The 23,088-nt window shown below is 33.0% G+C and overlaps 2 protein-coding genes across 2 annotated transcripts; both read right to left on the reverse strand.

Moving 5' to 3' along the window:
• Positions 1 to 2,094: 2,094 nt before the first annotated feature.
• On the reverse strand, positions 2,095 to 4,285 carry LOC149403419 (uncharacterized). Its single transcript, XM_089608693.1, has 5 exons — positions 4,279 to 4,285; positions 3,466 to 3,983; positions 3,252 to 3,343; positions 2,949 to 3,134; positions 2,095 to 2,347 (listed from the first exon to the last, which is right to left on the reverse strand). Exons 1-5 carry the CDS (start codon positions 4,283 to 4,285, stop codon positions 2,095 to 2,097), a joined length of 1,056 nt encoding a protein of 351 aa, XP_089464819.1.
• Positions 4,286 to 17,245: 12,960 nt separating this feature from the next.
• Positions 17,246 to 18,306, reverse strand: LOC149403420 (uncharacterized). The gene has a single exon (XM_089609698.1). It carries the CDS (start codon positions 18,218 to 18,220, stop codon positions 17,369 to 17,371), a length of 852 nt encoding a protein of 283 aa, XP_089465824.1. The 5' UTR covers positions 18,221 to 18,306; the 3' UTR covers positions 17,246 to 17,368.
• Positions 18,307 to 23,088: the final 4,782 nt, after the last annotated feature.

A 23,088-nucleotide genomic window follows, 5' to 3' on the forward strand; every position in this document is an offset into this window, starting at 1 on the left:
TCATTCAGATAATGGCACATAATTTTTCAACTCAATCCTAAGTGAGTTTTTCCTCTCAAATGGTATTATACACACCAGCTCATGTGTTAAAACTTCTCAACAAAATGGAATTTCAGAGAGAAAAAATAGGCATTTATTAGAAGTAGCTAGATCACTCATGTTCACTACTAATGTGCCTAAACAATACTAGGGAGAGGCAATTCTAACCGCAGCTTATTTCATAAATAGAATGCCCTCAAGAGTCCTAAAATTCTCAACTCCTTGCTAGAAATTGCTTGAGAGCTTTCCGAATTCTAAACTCCTTTCAACAATCACACATAAACTGTTTGGATGCTCAGCCTTTATTCATCTTTATGATCATAACAAACTAGATCCTAGGTCCCTGAAATGCATTTTCCTAGGCTATTCACCATCAAAAAAGGGGTACAAATGCTATTCACCATCTCTCAGAAAATATTTTCACACCATGGACATTACCTTCCTAGAAAACTATCCTTTCTACACTTCGATTCAGGGGGAAAAATTCATAGAATCTCAGGATAAAGGTACTCACTCTTCAATTGTGCCTCAACAAATTCACATTGAGCCTGTCCAAACAGATTCCACATCACAAAATCCAACAACCACCTCACAAAGTCATCACCAGCTGAGCCTGAAGCCAACCAATCATTGGATCCGAGTCCCTTGCCAGCTGACAAACATGATCCAGGTAAAACTAGCTCAGATTCTTCTTTACATGATGAGGACTTACCTATTGCCTTGAGAAAATATGCTAGAGCTCACACACCATATCAGATAGAGGATTTTTTTTACTATGGCCATCTTTCAGCAAGCTGCAAAGCCTTCCTCACTCAGATTCCCTCCTCAATACAAGAAGCTCTAGCAAAGCCAGAATGGAAGCAAGCCACCTATGAAGAAATCAAAGCCCTAAAGAAGAATGACACATGGGATATCATTACGCTGCCACCTGGAAAAATGACTGTGGGTTGTCGTTGGTTGTTCACTATCAAGTACAATTCTGATGGATCCATCGAGAGGTTCAAGGCAAGGTTAGTTGCTAGAGGTTTTGCTCAAACTTATGGTATTGATTACCAAGAGATATTTGCTCCCGTGGATAAGTAAAATACTATTCGAGTCTTACTCTCTCTAGCAGCAAATCTTGATTGGCCATTGCATCAGTTAGACATCAAGAATGTCTTCCTAAATGGTGAGCTAAGAGAAGAAGTCTACATGGACATTCCACCTAGTTTTGAGAATCAACATTCTCAAGCAAAAGTCTGCAAGTTGAAGAAAAGTCTATATGGACTCAAGCAAAGTCCTAGAGCTTGGTTTAGCAGATTTTCCTTGGTATTGAAGAAAGTCGGATACTCTCAAAGTGAAGCTGATCATTCTCTCTTCTCTAAACATGGTACCGGTGGTAAAATTACAATTCTGAGTGTCTATGTTGATGACATTGTAATCACAGGTGTTCATGAGGAAGAATTTGTCAACCTCAAACACATACTTGCCACAGAGTTTGAAGTTAAGGATTTGGGTAAACTAAAATACTTCTTAGGTATGGAAGTACTCAAATCTAAAAAGGGTATTTGTGTGTCTCAAAGAAAAGACACCCTTGATCTTCTCAAGGAAACTGGAATGATTGGCTGTAAACCGTCTGATACTCCTATGGAGTCAAAGCTCAAGCTTGATGGCAGTGGATCGAGGAAGATATCAACGTTTGGTAGAAAAGCTGATCTATCTGGCAAACACTAGACCAAACATTGGGTTTGCTGTCAGCTTGGTGAGCCGGTTCATGAGTAATCTCAAGGAGCTTCACATGGAAGCAGTGTTCAGAATTCTTCGATACCTCAAAGGAACTCCAGAAAAAGGGTTGTTCTTCGAGAATAGTCCCATTCAAAGTATTGAAGTATACACTGATGCTGACTATGGTGGTTCTCAGACTGATAGAATATCTACATCATGTTATTGCACATTTGTTTATGGCAACTTGGTGACCTGGAGGAGTAAGAAGCAGTTAGTGTCTCACGTAACAGTGCCGAAGCCGAGTACAGATCACTTGCTCAAGGGATTTGTGAAGGAATTTGGCTCAGACGACTACTCAACAGCCTGAAGATTCCCTATGAACAATAGGTTCTTCTTCACTGTGATAATGAAGCCGCCATTAGCATAGTGAAGAACCCTGTTCACCATGATCGCACCAAGCACATCGAGATTGACAAGCACTTCATCAGTGAGAAGATTGACAATGAGGATATCAACCTGCATCACATTCCTTCTTTGCCAACAAATTGCTGACATAATGGCAAAGGCTCTTCCTTCACCCTTGTTCAGTGACTTGTGTTGCAAGCTAAACTTATTAAACGTGTATAGTTTAGCTTGAAGGGGAGTGTTGAAGTTAGTTAATTGATTAACGTGCATCTGAAGTTGTTAGCTAGTCTTTAGATATTAGTTATGCTTTTTTCCTAAAGTCTAGGAGGTTGTTACGTGTGATGTAAGCTATTATCCTCCTAGTTTGTTATTAGTTTATTTCCGAGTATTTAGTAGTTGTTGTTAGCTTAATTATTGTAAAAAATACGTTTGATTCAGTAATGAGAAACTAGACCTTCCTATTTCCTTCTTTTCTCTGGTTTCATTGTCTTCAACTTATCTATCATAAATTTACTGAGATGCCGAATACCGAAAAAATACTTCTATTTATTATATTTCCTTATTGCACTAAAAGAAAAAACAAACAAAAAAAATAGGTATTTCTTAATGTCTGATCACTAAAGTTAGATACTAGTATACGGCTTAACTATGAAACTAATTTACGGTTAAAATGAAAAGAAGAAAAAAAAAAAAAACACAAAAACGGAATATGCTAGTGTACATTTAAGGGTAAAATCCAAAGTGGTCTCTTGGGCATTCTATCTAGAGTAGACCAATTGTTGTTAAAATGCGAGCTGAACCTCTTTTTTCCAACTTCGTAAATGCCAAAATCTCCGAAGTGATGAATCATGCCCGTTGGGTCTTTATCTTGGTTGAAGTAGATAGAATCCGATTGACAACCATAAAAGTCAGAAGCCCTAACGGCAATGGAAGCATTGTCCCCCAAGAATAAAGCCACCTCACCAAGACACTTCACTTTCGTCCAACTACACTCACCCGCATCTAATCTCATAACTTTAAACCTAATCGTCCAACAATAATCCTCATAAGCCTTTTGCCTTGCAACTTGCAAAAGATCTCCTTCCGGAGTTTTCACGAGATACCTTTGAACCATGCACGGTTCAGAATCCAATCTAGGCGTGAGGACATTGATGGTGGTGACCGGACCCGCCTCGGGAATATCGAAGCACACCAACTTGTTGAACACATTTACACCGTAAATGTGATTCTTGTATTGCACGACATCATGGAATGGGGCGAGATCTTCTTCCAACTCTATTGTGGTCCATGTTGTGTCCTTCCGAATATCGCTAAGACGACACACTTCTCCGGATTCGACACCGGATCGGCTGTTACGAGGATCTTTTTGACGTGATATTCCCGTTCTAAAAGTACGTACAGTCTACGCTTACTGTGGTCGAGATCATCTACGTAGGTCATATCAGGAGGGAATAAAGAGGGAAGGCAAATGGTTTGGTTACGACCGACAACGCCGACCCCAAAAGAGGGTTTGTGGAGTGTGATCGTGAAGTCATCGTTCACCGCCGCTAACCACCCCGCCGAGGAGCCGCTAAAAGACACGTCGACGCTGGGGATTTTGAGACTGAGATTCTCCAAATACTTGTTTTGAGTTGGATGGTAGAGTTTCCAAACGCTCTTTTTTTTGCCTGGGACCATCAACATAGGAATTCGATGCTCTGATGAAGCTCTTATCTTGCGATCCATAATAATCTTGCGCCACGAGCTACAAACTAACCGAAGTCCCAAAAAATCGATTGACGACTTTGATTTCTCAAAAATAATAGCCAACATATCATCCGGACACTCCGCCCAATCTGAAAAGAAAGAAAAAAAAAAGTTGATATTAGTACACTGCAAAACTAAATATATTAGCATATTATTCTCTGATTTTCATTCTCCAAAAAAATGTTCAACAATAATTTTGTCACGCTCCAAAATTTAGTTTCTAGTCTCCTAAGCTATATCCTGAAGTTGATATCTGAAGTTCCAACTTTTTTCTGATTGTAAACAAAATAGTCGTCCATAATATTTCTTGAAGTTCATTGTCACGTACGAATTATTTCATTCTCACCCCATATATAGTAATCACTATAAGAACAATATTCGTACCTTTCATTGCTTTTATGTTATTGGATAGAGTGTGTAGACGTTGGCGGTGGACTTTTACGACGAATGAGGCACGGCGGTTAACGGAGGAGGTTAACGGAGCTTTGACGGCGTGAGGATAGGAAGAAGGTCGAGATCTAAGGAAATCACTATAATCAGGCTGTGACTTGTGAGACTTATGAGAGGCTGGGAATATGAAAGAAAGAAGAAGAAGAATAGGAGGCCTTTTATAACCGCATAAATATTTCCTTCAGCGACAACTCCGACTTATTAAAATAAAAATAAAAAACCCCACGAATTATGCCATCAATTTGTTTATTTTCTTTTTGAGTAATTCCATATCACTTTTTTATTTTTATTTTTAAGCGCACAAAATAAATACTGATGCAAAAAAGAAAAAGATGCGTACAGAAATAATACCTTAATGTTTTCAATGTCAGTAATATAGCAAGAGACCTCATTGGCTAACTTGTGTAAATTTTATATTCTTTATATTTATGCTAATTTTACTATATTCTGTAACTCTACTAGACGGAAACTAATACTATTTTAAGGATAATTAATATCAAATTTAATAAATTATAAAACAATTAAAATACATTAACATGATAAAATAATTAGTTGTGTAAAGAAGCGACTTTTAACCAGCATTCTTCGGATCGATTATTTTTTTTAATGGTTCTAATTGATTTTAAACCGATTAAAACTAGCCGCTTAATAATAGATGAACATCCTATATTTTTTTTAACGGTTCTAATTGATTTTAACTGAATATGGGTTCATTAGGAAAATAGTCAATTTAAACGTTTGATATTGCGAAATAGTCAGTGTTTGATGATAAATCTTAGGTGAATAGCCATTTTCATGTATTTACAGACGTAAATATTATATAAATAGCCACCTTCGTATTAGGTCGCATCATTATTTACGGATATTTAGCCATTTAAATTATTTTTTAAACGTGGGCGGTACCACAAAATTTTATTAATAAGTCTCTCACTTGTGCGGAAGAAAACTGTAGTTACATGTATATTACGTATCAAATAAACAAAATAAAGAGAAGAAGAAAGAATGTAAAGAATATAGTTTACACAAGCTTTTTACAAGTGTTTGCAACTAACTCATTCTCTATCTGTTTTAAGGATTTAGCCAAACTTTTATTTTGTTAAAAAAAATAGCTCATTACGCCGAAGTAAATTAATTAACCTAACCATGCTAATTAATTTATTTTGGCCCGGTGGACTATTTTTCGAAGTAAATTAAATTAACATGCCAATTAATTAACAATTATTTAGCAAAATAGCCAACTCAAACCTTAGAAATTGTTAAATAGCCAAGGTTTTGTAAATATTAAGTAAATAGCCAGTTGTATTTAATTGCACGTCAAAGTTTACGAAAATGCCCATATTGCTTCCCGCCCAATCGTCATTACTGCTGAATATAAAAAAAAAAAAAAAAATCAAAGGAAATCAGGATTTCCGAGAATCAAGGTCATTAAACACATTTATTTGAAAACCGCTCACCTTCATTGCATTTCTCTCGGTCATAAAAAAAAAGCTCTCCCAAATTTTTTCCAAAAACGCTACTCTCTTCCCCGACGAAAATCTTTTCTTCTTCCCCGACGAGAAATCTGGCTGCTGAATCTAAATCTGGTATGCATGTGTAGAGGTTCTTGCTTTTTTAACTCGTATTTACTATTTTTCGTCAAAGATTTACACAAAAATAAAAGAGAAAACATGGTGTTTTGGATCGGTTATTGAATAACATGAATTTTTTCTTGTTCTTCTTCCTCTGGGATAAAGGGTCAATAGTTAATGTTCGTGTATTGCTTATTTTAATCCTAGTTTTTTGCCTTAAACCCTAGGAATTTGCATACAAGATTTGGGGGTTCGATTTTAAATGGCTAGATGTGTAAATCTTGTCGTGTATGGTTATACCGAATATACATACAGGTACGCATATATAGATTAGTATTTACTTTATTTTGAAAGAGATTTACCCAAAAAAACAAAAATTTGTTGATTCGATTATTGAATACCCACAAATTTGTGTAAATCGGACCCATTTTTCAAGTTTTATCATTTTGTGAAGCGACCATTTTTGTACGTTGACTACATTATATTTACATGAGATTTACAATGTTATTTACATCTATTTACATGATTCTAGCAAATAGTCTGGAAATGAGTTGTTTACAAATATTTACACAATCTTCATTTTCTTGTGTACACAGAATGATAATATGGCGAGGAAAGTCGGTCAGAGAAAATACCGATCAAAATTACGGGACACCTAAGTAGATGTAGAGACATATTAATTAACAAATTTTGTGCCCCCTACGATTTATAGTTCTGTATATTCGTGTTGCTGTATTTAATGTGACATTGTATTTACACAGTTTTTACTGCAAATTTATATATTGTTGACTATAGTATACGGTTATTTACTTCAAAATGGTATAAATTTTGTGTTATGTGCAAAGTATTTACTGAAAGTTGTATATATTAACACTCATTTACAGTACACTCATTTAAATAGCTTATATGTCTAGTACACGTAATATACTCATATTTGATCAGATATTCTACACCATTAAAGACTAAATACATGTGATCTCATAACTAAATACTAATTAATAGGGAATTATTATTTAGATTGACTGGATAATTCAAATTTAAAACTAAACTGCCTAAAATAAAAAGATTTGAATGTCTTAACTGCTTAAAATACGTAATATATCAATATTCAACCTAAAAATAAAAAAAACTGCCACTTTAATTATTGTGATAACTATTTATACTATTATTTACAACTGATTACACTATAATTTACAACTATTTACGGATGATTACACTATAATTTACAACTATTTACAGATGATTACACAAAGAATCGGATTAAAGAAAAAAGAAATTAATAACGCCAGATATATATATGGAAACAAAATAAGGAATAAATACCCCACGTAATTATTCAGTTGCTAAAAATAAAGATCCGAAATTAACTACCCAATTTTAATCACTCTGAAATTCAGGAAAAAAAATTCAAAATTCAAAAAATTTCGGATTCAAAAGATAAAAGGACACAAACTGGAATTGAAAAAAAATCCGATTCGTCCACGTCATCCGAGTGGCTATTTACTTAGTATTTACAAAACCTTGGCTATTTAGCAATGTTAAAGGTTTGATTTGGCTATTTTGCTAATTTACCCATTTATTAATTTACTTAGGCCTGGTGGGCTATTTCTTAATAAAATGAAACTTTGACTATTTTTTAAAATGATGGTGGGTCATTGGGCTAGTGGCTTAATTTGCCTAATTTTTATGATATCTTTATCTTGTGCCATATTTTACAATCACATATCGAATATGAGTCAGTAAACTATCAGAATTAAAAATAGTAAAATAATCCAAAGAAAAACCAAGCTTACTAAGCGAATCAGCGACCATGTTCTCCTCTCGATACACATGCTCGTTCGTTAAGACTTTCGACACCCAATATACTAAAACTAGCCGGTTAATAATAGATTAACATCCTATAAAATATTTTAATCGAAAAAATTATTTTTTTTGCGCTTTCATGGCGGAGCCAGAAGTTAACTTCAGGGGCACACAATTTTTTTACAAAACAAAATTAAAGATGCAAAATATATATATGTGGGTCGTGTTTTCTCTCTACAGCTTAGCCTCCACCAAACTCCGCTCTCCGCTCTCCGCCACCATCCCGACCCGTCCTCAACCAAAAAATCAGGTCTCTCTCTCTCTCTCTCTCTCTCTCTCTCTCTCTCTCTCTCTCCGCTAGAGAGAAGAAGAAGTCGGTATTTGGAATGAGACTCGGGTTCTGAGAGACAAGTGCTTATGGAAGGAATCGGAGGTTGAAACCTTGACCGTCAAATATGCCGCTCGACGGATGATTCCTTTGATCCTAAGCACGATTGGAGGGAGATTTGGAAGCTTAAAATTTAGACTCGTGGAATTACCGGGGATCATCGTTGTCACCTTTTTAGAGGCCTTGTGGGGCTGGAGGGAAAGTAGTTGAGACAAAGGTTTCGCTGACGGCCTTACATTCATGTGCCACTACTCTCCAACGACCTTACTTTGTGCACAAGCAAGCACTCCCACTTTTTCCTTTATTCTCACCGTTGGATCGATGTGGTTCAACTTCCCGGTTGTCAACATTATTGGAGATCTATTGCAGGAATTCTCGCTCGCGACACTCAGGGCTCGGTTATTAGGATTTGGAAAGGACTGACTCTCCTTTTCCTAGTGTGTTCTCTCTTTTTCCTGCTCTAATAGATACCTGTAGAAGCTTTGTCAATGTGATTTTTTGTTGGACCCGTCAGAACTTGAATGTAACGACTCGTGAGTTACGTAAATGGGCTCGATCATCCCAAGTTTCCGAGTTCGTGTCTTATGGCAGAAGCCAAGGGTTAATCGAAGTAATGAGGTACTCTTTTCCCTTCACGTCGCACCGATTCGGGGCGTGAAGAATTTTTCAAAAAAAAAAAAAAAAACACTAAAGTATCACTGATACAAAAGGCATGAATTTTTAATATTATTTATTTATTTTTTCTATGTATCACTGATTTCTTATTGTGTGTATACATGACTATGCTGGCCGGAACAAATACGTACATTGACGAGCTATAATTCATATTTTGTGGAATCAACGACCAACAAGGACCTAGTATGGTGGATATTTTATTTTTTTTTTAATTTTATTTTATTACGGAAATAAAAACCGTTTGACTGAAAACTGCTAAGAAAGACATGTAAAGATTGGTAGAGAAGAGTGATCATACCCTTGTAACTTTCGAGCCGGAAAGAACAAAACCAACAAGTAGATAACTAAAACTTGTAATTGTATTTTTATTTATTTTATTTTTTTGGACAGATGTTTAGACTCTAGGTAGAGAAGTCCTTGAATCCCATTTTAAAAAATGGTAAGTCAGAATATTTGTTTCCTTTTGCTTTAACATTCCAAACATCATTTGATTCACTCTCTTCTCTTTACAGCAATGATCAAATCCTAAAAGTTTCGGAGATTACAAGGATGTCATATAGTGTAAGTACTAGTGTAACCATCCTTGTATGTAATGGATTGGAGATTACTTAGTATTATTTTATAATACTATCGGAGCAACATTAGCACCATTTTGTCCTAACTCTTGTCGTTATATTTTCTTATAAATAAGGTGATCTTTATTTTAATCTGTCTTTTTAATATGTGTTAGCAAAAATTATATATATTTTTTTAAATTTGTTAACGATCATTTTTCTTGATGCTTATCAAATTTTTATAGCATTTGTTTTTTTTAGCTCTTTTTAAGTTTAATGAGTGTTTAGAGTTTCATTTATAAAGAAAAATAATCTCAAATAACAATTACTAATTTGAAAATATTTTATTAGAGATAGAAAACATCCATAATTATAGAAATTTGCACTTACAAATATTATTCTTCTAGTTTTACCACATCTACAGGGGGTTTATAACAAGAAACCCATCAGTCAAACCAAACTTTAAATAAAACTACTTAAATTATACACAAAACCGGATCAAACGGAACAAGTAGAAACAAGTTGCTTTTACGACACATTATGCAGGATTAATCGTCAATCAATTATTAAAGCAGACGCGTATATATAGTTTTCTTGTTAAGGTGATTAACATTTAGCGCCATGTATACCAACTTAGTCTCTTAACAAAAATTAAGAAAAAATTGTTGGGACTAGTGAATTTTCTAATTTTTTTTTAAGATTTTAACCAAAATTTTATTTTATTAAAAAAATAACTTATCAAGTCGAATTAAATTAAATTAACTAAAACAGTTAGTTGAGTTTACTTCAACTTAATGAATTATTTTCTTAATAAAATGAAACTTTAGCTATTTTTTAAAAAGAGAATGCACTATTGAGCTACTAACCTAATTTTCATTTCTCTTAATCATTTTGTTATTGTTTCTCACTATTTCAATTGGTTCATTGTTCTGGTTATGAAGTTAAGTTATTTTTGTATGATCTTTAAGATTCTAAGGCATTGACCAAACAAAGTAGAACTAGAAGTCAGGTTGTTGAACACATAATATATATATATATATATATATATATATATATATATATATATATATATACACATATAAATATATATATTATTTGCGTTCAAATACATGCACATGTATATATATATATAAAAAAAAATATATGTTGCATGTTAATACGTATCTTTGGGGCATTAAAAGATTAAGCAAATGAACAGCTTATTATAAGTGTTTGTTGAAGACTTATGTAAGTCAATTCTTAAGGCCAGATTAATTTGTACATATATGATATATCTAGATATGTGCTTCGTTTTAATCACTATCTTATAAGACCCATTTTATATTGAACATCAAAACAAAAGAACTGGTCGTTCAATTATTTATTACATTGTTATAATTCTAGTATTGAACATGTGACAGCGATTTATAATCTTTGGGAGAAAATATATTATGGGCAAAAGATAAAGCAGCCAGCCATATCTTGTCAAGTATCCATTTAAGCATAGTCCTTCCAACTACTCAATATACTTAAGAAAATATGTAATAGAAAAAACCAATTCAAAGCCATTTGTCAAAAAAGCAGTACTATATCAAGTTATAATAATTCAAACATTGAATAAACTATAGCTTAAAGGATGGATAATTGACTCTCTTAGGAAAATAAGATACTAAATTATTATATTATTAAGAAATATTTGTATTCATTTAATTAATGGAGTTCATTGTTTTCTCTTTTACATATCTTTTATTTACATTCCATTTCAGTATTAATGATACGGCCCTGCATAAAACGTTATTTCATTATTTGTTTATATCATTACTCTTTTTATCTTAAAGAATTGATTATATCAACAAATATTCTCAAGATATCGAAAATACGGATAGAGATTATTAAATTGTTTATAGATAGATATACTGTTGGCAGATGAATTTATTGATTGTGTGTCAAAATTTACTAATTCCATATATGTTTGAATGATTGATACCAGCAAGGAAATTATTTGCCATGATATTTCAAGAAAAATCTAATAGAAAAAAAAAAATGGTATCTTAATATAAATAAACAATAAAACAGATTGAAAAAAGCTAGAAAGCTAGAATAATAAAGAAATTTTTTGGGTATTTCAGCTTAGGTAATAAGTAACATACTCATTTCCAACTTACCGCCACGTGGCTGCTTCTGATTTTTTTTATCTCTCTCTCTCTCTCTCTCTCTCTCTCTCTCTCTCTCTCTCTCTCTCTCTCTCTCTTTTCAATACAACTAGTTAACCTTAAAAGTGGAGAGATTTAATTAGTTTATGTTCTTAAGAACATCAATTTATTACCTCATTATAGAGACATTCTAGAGTTGGCAATACTCATATGATCACGGACATCATACTTCTGTAATTGATTAAATTAATTAATTAACAAACGCCTTACAAAATTGATTACAATAAAATAAAAATATCATAGATCTATCAAAATTCAACTAACTAGCTGTCACATATTATCTCAGAAATCAATGTCCAGATATACAAATATATATATATATATATATATATATATATATATATATATATAGAGTTAATGACGACATAAATGCTTATTGTTTTAAAGTAGTGTCAGTTTAATGCTTTATCTTTTTTTTCACGGGAAAAATACTCAATGTTCGGTTTGTGTATCTCCGTTACTACCCCGGCGTTTATTTTAACAGATATCCCACGTATCAGTTATTTTTATGCTAATACTCAATTTTTTAATTCAAATTTCGTATTTATTACTTATTAACATGTTTAATGTTGTAAAAAAGAAAAAATAAATAAATAAACCTAAAAACCCCAAGTTCAAACAGAACACGCGCGGTGAATGGAAGACGAACATACAGAGCAAAAAAAAATCTAAAAAGAGAAACATCGAAATCGAGCTTGAAGAAGAGCTTGGGAACAAAGATGGAAGACGAACATGGAAGTGGGAACGATGACGAGTTTCTGTTGGCTGAGGAAGAGTTCGGCAACGATGGCGACGAAGAGGAAATGCCGAACACGCAGAACACGGTGAATGATTCGGACTGGCGTACGGTCGTCGAGGAAGTATGCAATAACGACCAACATGTTGACGAAAGCGAAGATTCTGATGGCTTCAGGTCTGGGAGTGACCTTGATAGCTTGTGCAGCGAAGGAGAAGAATATGATGGCGTGAGGCGGAGTCGAAGACAATACAATCCACGGTCAGGTATGGATGGTTTCGAATTCAAGCTTGGAATGAAATTTCCATCTATTGAAGATTTAAGGAATGTGCTGAGAGAGGTGTTTATAGAGGAAGATAGAGAATTCAAGTTTTTGGCAAATGATCAAAATAGACTAAGAGCTAAGTTAAAGGAAATGGATGCAAATGGCTTTTGTATGGTCGGGTTCAGGGATTAGACACCAAGACTGTGAGGGTGAATACTTTGATAGACAAGCACGAGTGTGGGATAGTCTTCGACAATAAGCATGTGACGAGCCCGTGGTTAGCGAAGCATTTTTTGGAGCAATTTCGGCTTAATCCGAACATGGATTATCAGAGCTTCAAAGACATGACTGCCATTGCAAAGATGAGAAACGTGACGAAGACTATGTTCTACAAGGCCAAGAAATGTGCTAGAGACATGTTGGAGGGGTCGGTGAGAGATCAATATGCCATCCTCGCAGACTATTACAAGCAACTAACATCCACCAACCCAGGTTCAATTCTAACTTTGAATGTTCAATTCTAACTAATTATGGTATGCTAATATAAGTTGATATGTTCATTACTAACTTTGAGCATTATCAACTGCTAGGTTCAAGTGCTATACTGAAAACAACTCTAATTAATGAAAAAAGAGTATTTAGAGGGTATACATCTGTTTAGAAGCTTGTAAACAAGGGTTCAATAAAGGGTGCCGGCCAATCATAGGCCTGGATGGCTGCTTCTTGAAAGGGTATTGCAAGGGTATGCTTTTGGCAGCAATAGGTATTGACCCTAACAATTCACAATTTCTTGTTGCTTTTGTTGTGGTTGAGAAGGAAAACACATCGAGTTGGACTTGGTTTCTAGAGTTGCTTAGTGAGGACCTTAGTATTCAGAATCCAAGCAGATTCACGTTCATGAGTGACAGACAAAAAGGCTTGGAAAAGGCATTGGCAGAGGTCTATCCGGGAGCTGAGTTCAGATTTTGCGTGAGGCACCTTCACGCTAACTTCAAGCAGAAGCATAGTGGCTTGCTTTTGAAGCAAATGTTGTGGGCGCTTGTGCTCAAGCAATGACCCGTGTAGAGTTTAGTAGAAAAATGGGTGTGCTCAAGGAAGAAGATGAAGGCGTACGAGTGGCTCTCGAAGAAGGATCCCAAAGAATGGAGCAAATCACATTTCAGAGACATTGTGAAATGTGATATGCTACTGAACAACTTATGTGAAAGCTTCAATGCTGCAATAATGTCTGCCAAAGACAAGCCGATTGTAACCTTACTCGAGAAGATAAGATTTTGGCTCATGTGCCGTTTTGCCAAAAAAAAATTAGAGGTTCAAAAATGGAAGCACGAAGTTGGAAAACGTATCATGGATGTCATTGAGAAGAACAAGGGGGTAGCCAGGTATTGTCAGTCAACACAAGCTGGTAATGGTAAGTTCCAAGTGATTGTTCGTGGAACTGAATCATTTGTTGTGGACTTACGAGCTAAGACATGTACGTGTAGAGGTTTTGAGTTAAGTGACATACCATGTGGACATGCCTTGACTTGTATTTGGTCATCGGGATTAGATGTTATGTGCTTCATCGATGATTGGTATAAGAGAGATGTGTATATGGCAGCATATAGTGGGATAATTGAGCCCATGACTGGTCCGGATAAGTGGCGTGAAGCAGGACTGCACCCTATCCTCCCACCACCCAATCAAACTCTCCCTGGAAAGCCTAAAAAAAAGAGAAACAGAAGCAACGATGAGCCTCCTCCCGAACATGCCACAAAACTGTCAAGGAAAGGCCTACAAAACAGAAGCCAAGACACTCAAAGAAGACATGCCCTGATCCAATTGTAAAACAGGCATGTAATTTAACCTAAAATTGATTTGCTTTAATTTGCTTCAATTTAACCTAAGCCAGAACATGTCACTATGTTTGATTTGCTTTATCTTAACCTTAGCTCGTGACTATGCAGATTAAACCAACAAACAAAGCTCATATAAGCTTAAATTCATAGGTTCAGAAGAAGCACAATCCAAGTGAACTCGAGAACCAAAACAATTCTGTACAATCATGTTAAAATGGTAAAGAAGCACAATCCAAGTGAACTTGAGAACCAAAACAATTCTGTACAAAATCAAAAGATGTATGGTCACAATTCAGTACAAAATCTCCAATTCATTATCATCACAATGTTTAGTACAACACCAGCAGTACACCTATTCATTATCATCATAAACCTTGCTACAACACCAGCAGTACACTTACAGAACAAAAAATACAACAGCTTCAAATCATTAATTATTAGACGATCACATATATTACAAACAAAATAGTCAACAATCCAAGCATAAAAGCAGCCATAAATGATCTCCAATTTATCCTTTGACAGTTCGAACATCGTCGGTCTTTAGCACCGCACCTGAGTTTTTCATTCTCGAGTTCCAAAGTGTTCAATCTTCGCAAAAGTCCGGGAATGACTTGCTTCGATCTGTCGCAAATTTCTGGATCCACCCAACTAAAATACGAACAACCACCGTCTATCTGTAGAAAAAAAAAAATTGAATTTTTTTTGAAAAAAACTAACATAATTAACCTCATTCCACACCGAACCTCCATTTAATTCTACAAAAACTCAAAAGAAAAAAACTCACTTTTCGCTTGTAGCAACTTCTGAACCTCCTTCCGGGATTCGAAATCGTCCACGCCGTTTTCTCCGTCACTGGAATGCCACAAAAACAATTCTATGACGAAAAAATCTTCTTACTTGCGCTGCGATTCTTCCCAGACGATGAGGACGACCACTGCTCATCAGCCATTTCCGACTTAAGAGAAGCAATCGCGAAAGAAGAAAAGAAGAAAGAACCACGCGGAAAAAAAATGAGATACCCTAATGAATTTGGGGCTTTTTAAATTACATTTTTTAGTTTGTTTTCTTTTAATTATTTTATATATAAATTAATTCATTTTTTTAGTTAAAAACTTTTGTGTTTCTGATTTCGACAATGCCACATAGGATATCTTTTAAAATAAACCCCGGGGTAGTAACGGAGATACTCAAAACAAACATTGAGTATTTTTCCCGTGAAAAAAAAGATAAAGCATTAAAGTGACACTACTTTAAAACAATGAGTATTTATGCCGTCATTAACTCATATTTATGACAATATTATAAATGATAACACCACGAGATGAAAAAATTAGTTGAAGTTACTTGTTTTGAAGGTAGTGTAATCACACCGCAAGAAGATTTGAGAATATGTACTAAGGTACATTTGTAAATAAATACTATACTTATACATAAGATCTAAATAGTAATACCCACGAATAATACCAACGTATATATAAAAAATAAAAAATAAAAATTATTGGATACCAAAAATATACCGATAGCATACCGGGGTACCAGGGTATTTCATTCATGCTCTATTTTTTTTTTACACCTATGAATGAGAAGAAAAAAAGGTATGTACTCTTCTAGACTATGGATATTACTTACTACATATAATTATTATATGGATGAGTTAGGTTAAAAAATAAATAGCACATTCATTGGAATAAGTCAAAATCCACCTCCCGGTAATCACTCTTTTCTTTTTTCTTTTCAATTTTTAATTGAAGTAAATATCGTCATCCATGTACGTACCATATATACTATGCAAGGAAAGTATAATATGCCGACTAAAGATACGAAGAATAATATGTTGACACCAAAAATTAATTGTTTACTAGATTTTATATGCTAAAATCCAATGAATGTTTGTTATTGTTGTGCCAAAGTATACGGACACTAATCCAATATTTTAACATATATAACTTTCATGAATGTATGTGACATTAAATTGAATTAAGTGACTTGTTGATGAAGGAGAATCAAAACAAATGAAAGCAATAATATAACGTTATATATATTGCAAATGGCATATCCTTTGCAATAATTCATCAATCCACGTTCGTATTCTCTCCTTCTGGCTTTGTTTAAAAAAAGTTTTATCGGTTTAGTGATCGGAAATAAATATAATATGTGGCTGATTAGTAGGTGTTTGCACTAACATTTATCTTACATATATTAAAGTACAGCGACTTTGTTGGACCAGATTCCTTTTTCAGCAAGTTATTTTATAATTAACTTATTTATGCTTCATAATAAAGATACATGCATATAATAATAAATAATGTCATATATTTCGTATTTATTTAGGCTCATTACTTGTCATTGATTTAGTCTTCTCTTTAATGCTCTCCTCATGATCACAGAGACTAAAACAATTCTAAATTCTAATAACAAATTAATAAAAATCAATGATACGGACTGATTGATTTATTGATACAACCCATTAATATCTTCATTATTTTTTATTTTGAACGATTAACCCATACAGTATAAATAATGAATAAGTATTATTTTACAAATCATCGGTATTGCGGTATACATAAAAATATCATAAACATTAACAAACAAACAAACGAACGAACGAACGAATGTGATGTTTCTAAAAGAAAAGAAAAAATGAATATGATGATTTTGTCAAATTTTCAAGCATTGCCTGATCAAGCTTTGAAATAACTTCAAATCGAGTCACTAATTATATCCCACATCTTAGAACAAGTATATATTTCTTCTTTTCATCATTAATTCTTCCAACCACTACTTTGACATAATTTGCACGTCTTTGCATGCATAAAGATAAAGACAATAAAGATATATCCCCAATCAACAGACACATGTACATATAATATACATGTATATAGAATTTAAATTAACCACTTGGATTGAAGAGGAATATTATATAATAATGAATAAAAACATAACTATATCAAGAACCCCCCAAAAAAAAAACAAACTATACCATACTCATTTTATCATATGGATTAAAACCCTAGTCCTAAGTGAAGATCTAAAGATTTACAAGAGCTTAATTTGGAAGCAGGCAAAGGTGAGGGCTTAAATAGGACAGAACCATTATTGTAATTATTACTCTTATGATAATTTTTTTCTTTTGGCGATCTTTCATAAGCCTTATGCGTAGTCAACGTGAACTTTGACGAGTAGTCTTGTTGACTGTCGTGGTTAATATCCGGCAAAGAATACCAGCCGTTGGATACAGCCGGATCGTTTTCGAGACGATGATCGTCGAGATTATGATCTAACGAGCTATTCTTGAAGCTGATCTGATGATGATGGTGTGACGAGTCGATATCGCCGTGATAAGGGTCGTCGAAGAACATCAAGGGCTCTATAGAATTAGGGTTATATGAAAAGGCTTGAAGAAGAGATGGTTGGATAAGATAATGGCTGAGACTCGCTTTCCTCGCTTGGAGTTGAAGTCTCTTCTTCTTCATCCTCTCTTTCTTGTGCGCGTTTTGATGGCCTCCTAGGGCTTGAGAGTTTCCGAATTCCTTGAAGCAATATTGGCACTCGAATAGCTTCTTGTGATCATCGTGAGGGTTATTATTAGGGTTTGGTGTAATTGGGCTCTTTATTGTTTGGACAACATCGAGGGACGAGTTTGAAGAGTTGACACTCTCGTGATCCGCTGAAGAGGACTCGTTGTTGATGTTTCTCTGAGGATCTTTCGTTAGCTCAAACCCGAAAAGCCTGAGCTTTTTTTGACGGCGATGATCGTGATCATGAGTGCATGAAGATCCCGCGGAATCGCGATCTTCATGATCGTGATCATGATCATCGCTTGAAGGGTTAAGATTATGGGTCAACTTTGCCATTGAAAGGGTTTCGAGAGAGAAAGAGAAGATAGTTAGAATATAGAAAGATATGTGTTTTGATTATATATTTGTTTGTTTGGCTTGTATTGCATTTTATAGTAGTAGCTAGACTCTTTGGTGTTACAACACAAGAATGCATTGCATCTAGTACAAAGGTAAAAAAATTAATGGTCATATTTTAATAAGCACAATTAACTCCACAAGCGTACTCAAAATGCTCGGTTATTTTATTATTATTATTATTATTATTATTATTATTATTATTATTATTATTGTTATTAAAGATGAAGAAGAGAAAAGTCAGATCATAGAAGCCGTCTCTAATGCAGTATTATAATGAGCTGATCTTTTTTATTTCTATGTTTATTTATATTGTAGTAGATAGATACACTTCAAACTTTTTCAAATCAAGGAGGGATTATTCTAGAGTGTGTTTTAATAAACGAGGAATTTTGAGGCCTATCAACGGCACTTTAGAAACAATTATAAAATAATTAAAAAAAAATTAACGCAATTATGCTACCAGCCTACCACTTTGTGGTATGATAAAAAAAATATTCCAACGCTTAAAAGAGGGCTCTAAAAGTTTAATGAATAGAATAATATAGCAACTAAAATAACAAAAGTCAAAGAAAGATATAGGGATGTAATCACCTGGAAAGAAGGGGTGTCTTCTTCTGATTAACTTTGTTACAACTCTCCACTGTGCTTAATTGCACATCTTATATTATATTACATTATTTAATTTACTTTTCTTAATTGGCCACTAAACTTCTCACGTTTTTATATTTTTTTCAATTCAAATTTTTAATTATGTCTATTATTGCATGTACATCTTGTGATTTTTTATTTCAATTATTTAAAAGCCATGCTTAATGTGCCTGTAATTTTTTTTTTATATGATTATTACATATTTATCAACTAGAAAAGGTGTAAATAGTTGGATCTACACTAGTTAAGAAAATTACGGGCTTCACGTTTTAAATTTTAAGGGCTAATTTAATGAACTTTCTCAAAAAGAAAATCTAACCTAAAATTAATGAGCTGATAAACTGACACGTATTTAATATTTTGAAATTTTAGAGACTAAATGGTCTCAGATAAAGTAATTTTTATAGCATTTTCATTTTTTTTTTTTTTGAAAAAATAGAATATACAGAGTTAGTGGATTCATGTATTGGTACCAATGCCTATCATGTAACATTAGAGTATATTTATTTACTATATAATTAACAGCTGTTTTGGTGCCTAGTCCCATCCAATACAGTGTCTCAAATAAAAAAAAAATGTTTGATAGATTTGTAGATGTGTGATTATTCAGCACTTAATGAAGCTTCATTGTGATTATCCTTCAATCCACGCACAATTAAAATAAGGCCCTAACTGTTTTTAAAAATGTATCCATGTTGACCATGTTAATATTTTTTTTATCAAAATGCACTTGGAATATAAAGGAAAGAAAGAGTAGTTGATAAACAAAGGAATATAATTAAGTGGGCAATGATGTAAGCATATATACTAATGAGGGTCTTCGATGAGATCTGATCATATCTTCTAAGAACAGAAAAGAAAAGCTTATATACTATTATATAATGAACTATCACACCCAAAATTAAAAGAATATTGCTTTCAGGTGGATCAAGTCATCCTCTTTCACTATAAAATATTATATATAGGGCAAACAAAGCATTTGGTTTGGACACTTGGCTTTTAATTTGACCTCACTTATTATTTTTTTTTTGTAATACATTTAGGGTTTGGAGACATTTGTGAAACTATTAGATTGTGTTTTTATTCCGTTGTGTCAACATGTAGATCTTCTTTGGGTGGATTTCTTCCACCAATAGATCTCTCATGCTAATCAAATTCCCACTCCTTTTTACTTTCTTTTCCTTTTCTTTTTAATTTTTATTGAAGTAAACGTCATAAAAAAAATCCTTAGTTTAGCCACAATGACCACAATAATATAATGTATTTTACATATTATCACAAATATATGTCCTCCTGATTTTGTGTTTGTGAGCTGATAAATTTATATTTATATTTTTTTGAAGTAACTTATAATTCTAAATATTATTGACTTTTGTGCATAAAAAATTCCCAAAAATTAGCCCAAAAACAAAAACTTAGTAGGGTCAAACGGTTATATAGCTAGCCAAATATAATTTAAGGTTTTGTAAAATAACCATAGTTTGTCAACTATAAACAAATTAGCCAAAGTAAGATTAATCTAGGTTGGATTAAATTTAATCCCAACGAATTATAAAGACAGAATGTAAGTTTTATGAAGGCTGGATTAAAATTAATCGAGACAGGATTAAAAGTCGTAGTACTCTCAATTGTCTATTTTGCTATACCTAATGAAACTATGGCTATTTTGCAAAAGTCATAGTTTGAATTGGCTATTTCGTACAATTTTTCCAACTGGGTACATGGTATTGGGAGTATTTTTTATTTTTTTATTCATGTCAATATTTCGTATATAGATCACTAGATTACCAATAATGTCTTCACTCATAATAAATTAAGATTCAATTGTTTCCAAATTTTGATAATTGTTCTATTTAAGTTATATTTTAAATATTAATTAATTATTAAATTCATGTTCATGAGATACACTCACGAATGTTTGAACTTCATAATAAAAGAGTACTTCAAATCAAACACCAATACGAGCTATCGCCCACTTTCTATTCTTCTTCAATTTTCCTACTCAGCTCATATAAAAACAGTCGAATCGAAGTTTAATATGACATATGTTAGGTTACAAACTTTGTATATTAAACATCTTATTATTTTTAAAAAAAATCTTATTTTGGTCGTTTTCATAACTATATATTGTGCATAAAGTCAATAAATTTCAGAAATAGAGTAATTGTTTAGAAAAATATAAACATATAGGAGTTTAAAATCATAAATTGTGGCATTATGAAAAATGAAAGTGTACGTTTTCTTTTTTATGAGATTTCTCCTAATATTCAATCTTTATTTCTTGGTTTTAGAATTCCAAGTAGGCTTGCTGTCATCGAGCATATCAATAATGGTAACATGTGGAAGAAAATGAGGGCTTAAGGATCACAAATTTAGATATTGGTGGCTAGGTGGTTGGTTGGTTTTTTTGTGATTGATTGATTTTAGCTAATTTATATAACTTTTTTAACAAAGGACCAAATATTTGGGTGGACCCACTTTTCAGCTAACGCCAATCCCATTATAAATAAATAACTGAATAATCTCTAACTTCCAATCGATTCTATCTTGTTTCTCTTCTGGAGTAGTCACGGGAAAGAATTTCAAGTATTTTATTATTATAATCAGCAAAGAATGCCAAACTTGACTAAGATAAAAAGCATATCGGAAGTGATATTTAACTTATATCAACTACTAAGTTATGATGGAGATTAAAAAGTGTTTTGTTTGGAATTTTCTTTATGATACACATACACACTAGTTAAGCATAAAGTAGTCTACATATGCATACTTTTTAACCATCTTTCAATTGGAGTTCTTATGCTTCAAAAAATTACGTAGGAAATAAATCTTGATAACCCTCTATGAGAACTTGATTCAAGCATTTGGTATTGGAAATAAAGTAAACAAAACTTTTTCATCAATATATATATATATATATATATATATATATATATATATATATATTGTGTTTTTCTAATTTGGAAGATAAAAATAAAAAAAATAAAAAAAAAGGTAGGGGGAATAAACAAAGATTAGTTCTAATTTGATGCTCGTTAAGTCATTTCTGATTAGCAAAAGAAAATAGAAGGAACCTAGAAATTCATTTAGCGGAACGTCTTATAAATCATATAACAACTCTCTTTCTATTTTTTTTTTCAATAATAATTTATCAAAAAGTAAAAAGTATATAGTATTATAGGTAGGAAAACAATATTGAAGGATGAATTTTCATTTCACTTTGGTTGTAGGCATTCAGACGTAGTTGACATTGCACCGAGTTACACTTATGTTACTTATTTTCTGTATTGTTAAATCGTTTATCGTATAACTATTTGGACCATCTTGTCGCACTATTTGTTATGGCATCAGTCTTAAAATAGATTATACTCAATTATTTATTTGTTTGATTTTTATGCTTTTAAATTGTTAGATGAATATTTTATTCAATTTCTTTATAAAATAAAAGAATTACAAAAGATATTTGTATACATTATACAAGGCTAGAAATTTAAATACATGAAAGTTGTCCGATGTGGGAATTAAAATGGTGAACTCCAATGAAAATATGGAAAACCGATACGAGGCTAAAAAATACTCTGATCTTACAAATAAAGCAACACGATCATATGCAAGTAATATTGGGCAAATAGGTTGTATTGCCCTTGCCAAAATTCTGATACAAACCGGAACATAATGTTATAGTACACGAGTCAAATCGGAACGAAAGTTTCGTTCCGATACTATTTAAAAAATTGATCTAGTTTATAGAAGAAAAAAAATTATAAATAAAGAAATAGTATGGATGGAACAAATATTATATTCCGCCACTGTTCCATTTCGATTCGAACTTAAACATAATTTCGATTCCGATTCTTTTCATTGGGGTGAAAGAGAGCTTCGTTTTTCTTCATTTCCATTAGACCACATTTATATGTAAGAGACTAAATCAAAGCGGATGGATAATGTCATCCACCTAGAATGAGTTTGGCGATTATCGAGGTGTACAAAGACCTCCAATTTTATGATGGACTTATTCTCAACTCTCTAGTTGATAATAGCTCGACCTTGTCGGTCGATTTAGCTATTAATTATTTATTTATTGCATTCCTATTCACGCGGGAGGATATTTCACCTATATATACTAATATTAGATAATGATCATCCAAGTGAATTAA

The sequence above is a fragment of the Urtica dioica genome, chromosome 3 (genome assembly GCF_054948205.1).
Source record: "Urtica dioica subsp. dioica isolate 48M chromosome 3, U.dioica_male_clone48M_v1_H2, whole genome shotgun sequence".
NCBI lineage: Eukaryota > Viridiplantae > Streptophyta > Magnoliopsida > Rosales > Urticaceae > Urtica > Urtica dioica.

What these genes read in the sequence shown, in the direction of transcription:
- LOC149403420 (XM_089609698.1), bottom strand. Translation starts at nt 18,220, where the DNA reads ATGGCAAAGTTGACCCATAATCTTAACCCTTCAAGCGATGATCATGAT.
- LOC149403419 (XM_089608693.1), bottom strand. An exon ending in CGAATCCGGAGAAGTGTGTC is followed by an intron (nt 3,344 to 3,465) that starts GTCTTAGCGATA and finishes GTGTTCAACAAG; the next exon opens with TTGGTGTGCTTCGATATTCC. An exon ending in GAACCGTGCATGGTTCAAAG is followed by an intron (nt 3,135 to 3,251) that starts GTATCTCGTGAA and finishes GGGTGAGTGTAG; the next exon opens with TTGGACGAAAGTGAAGTGTC.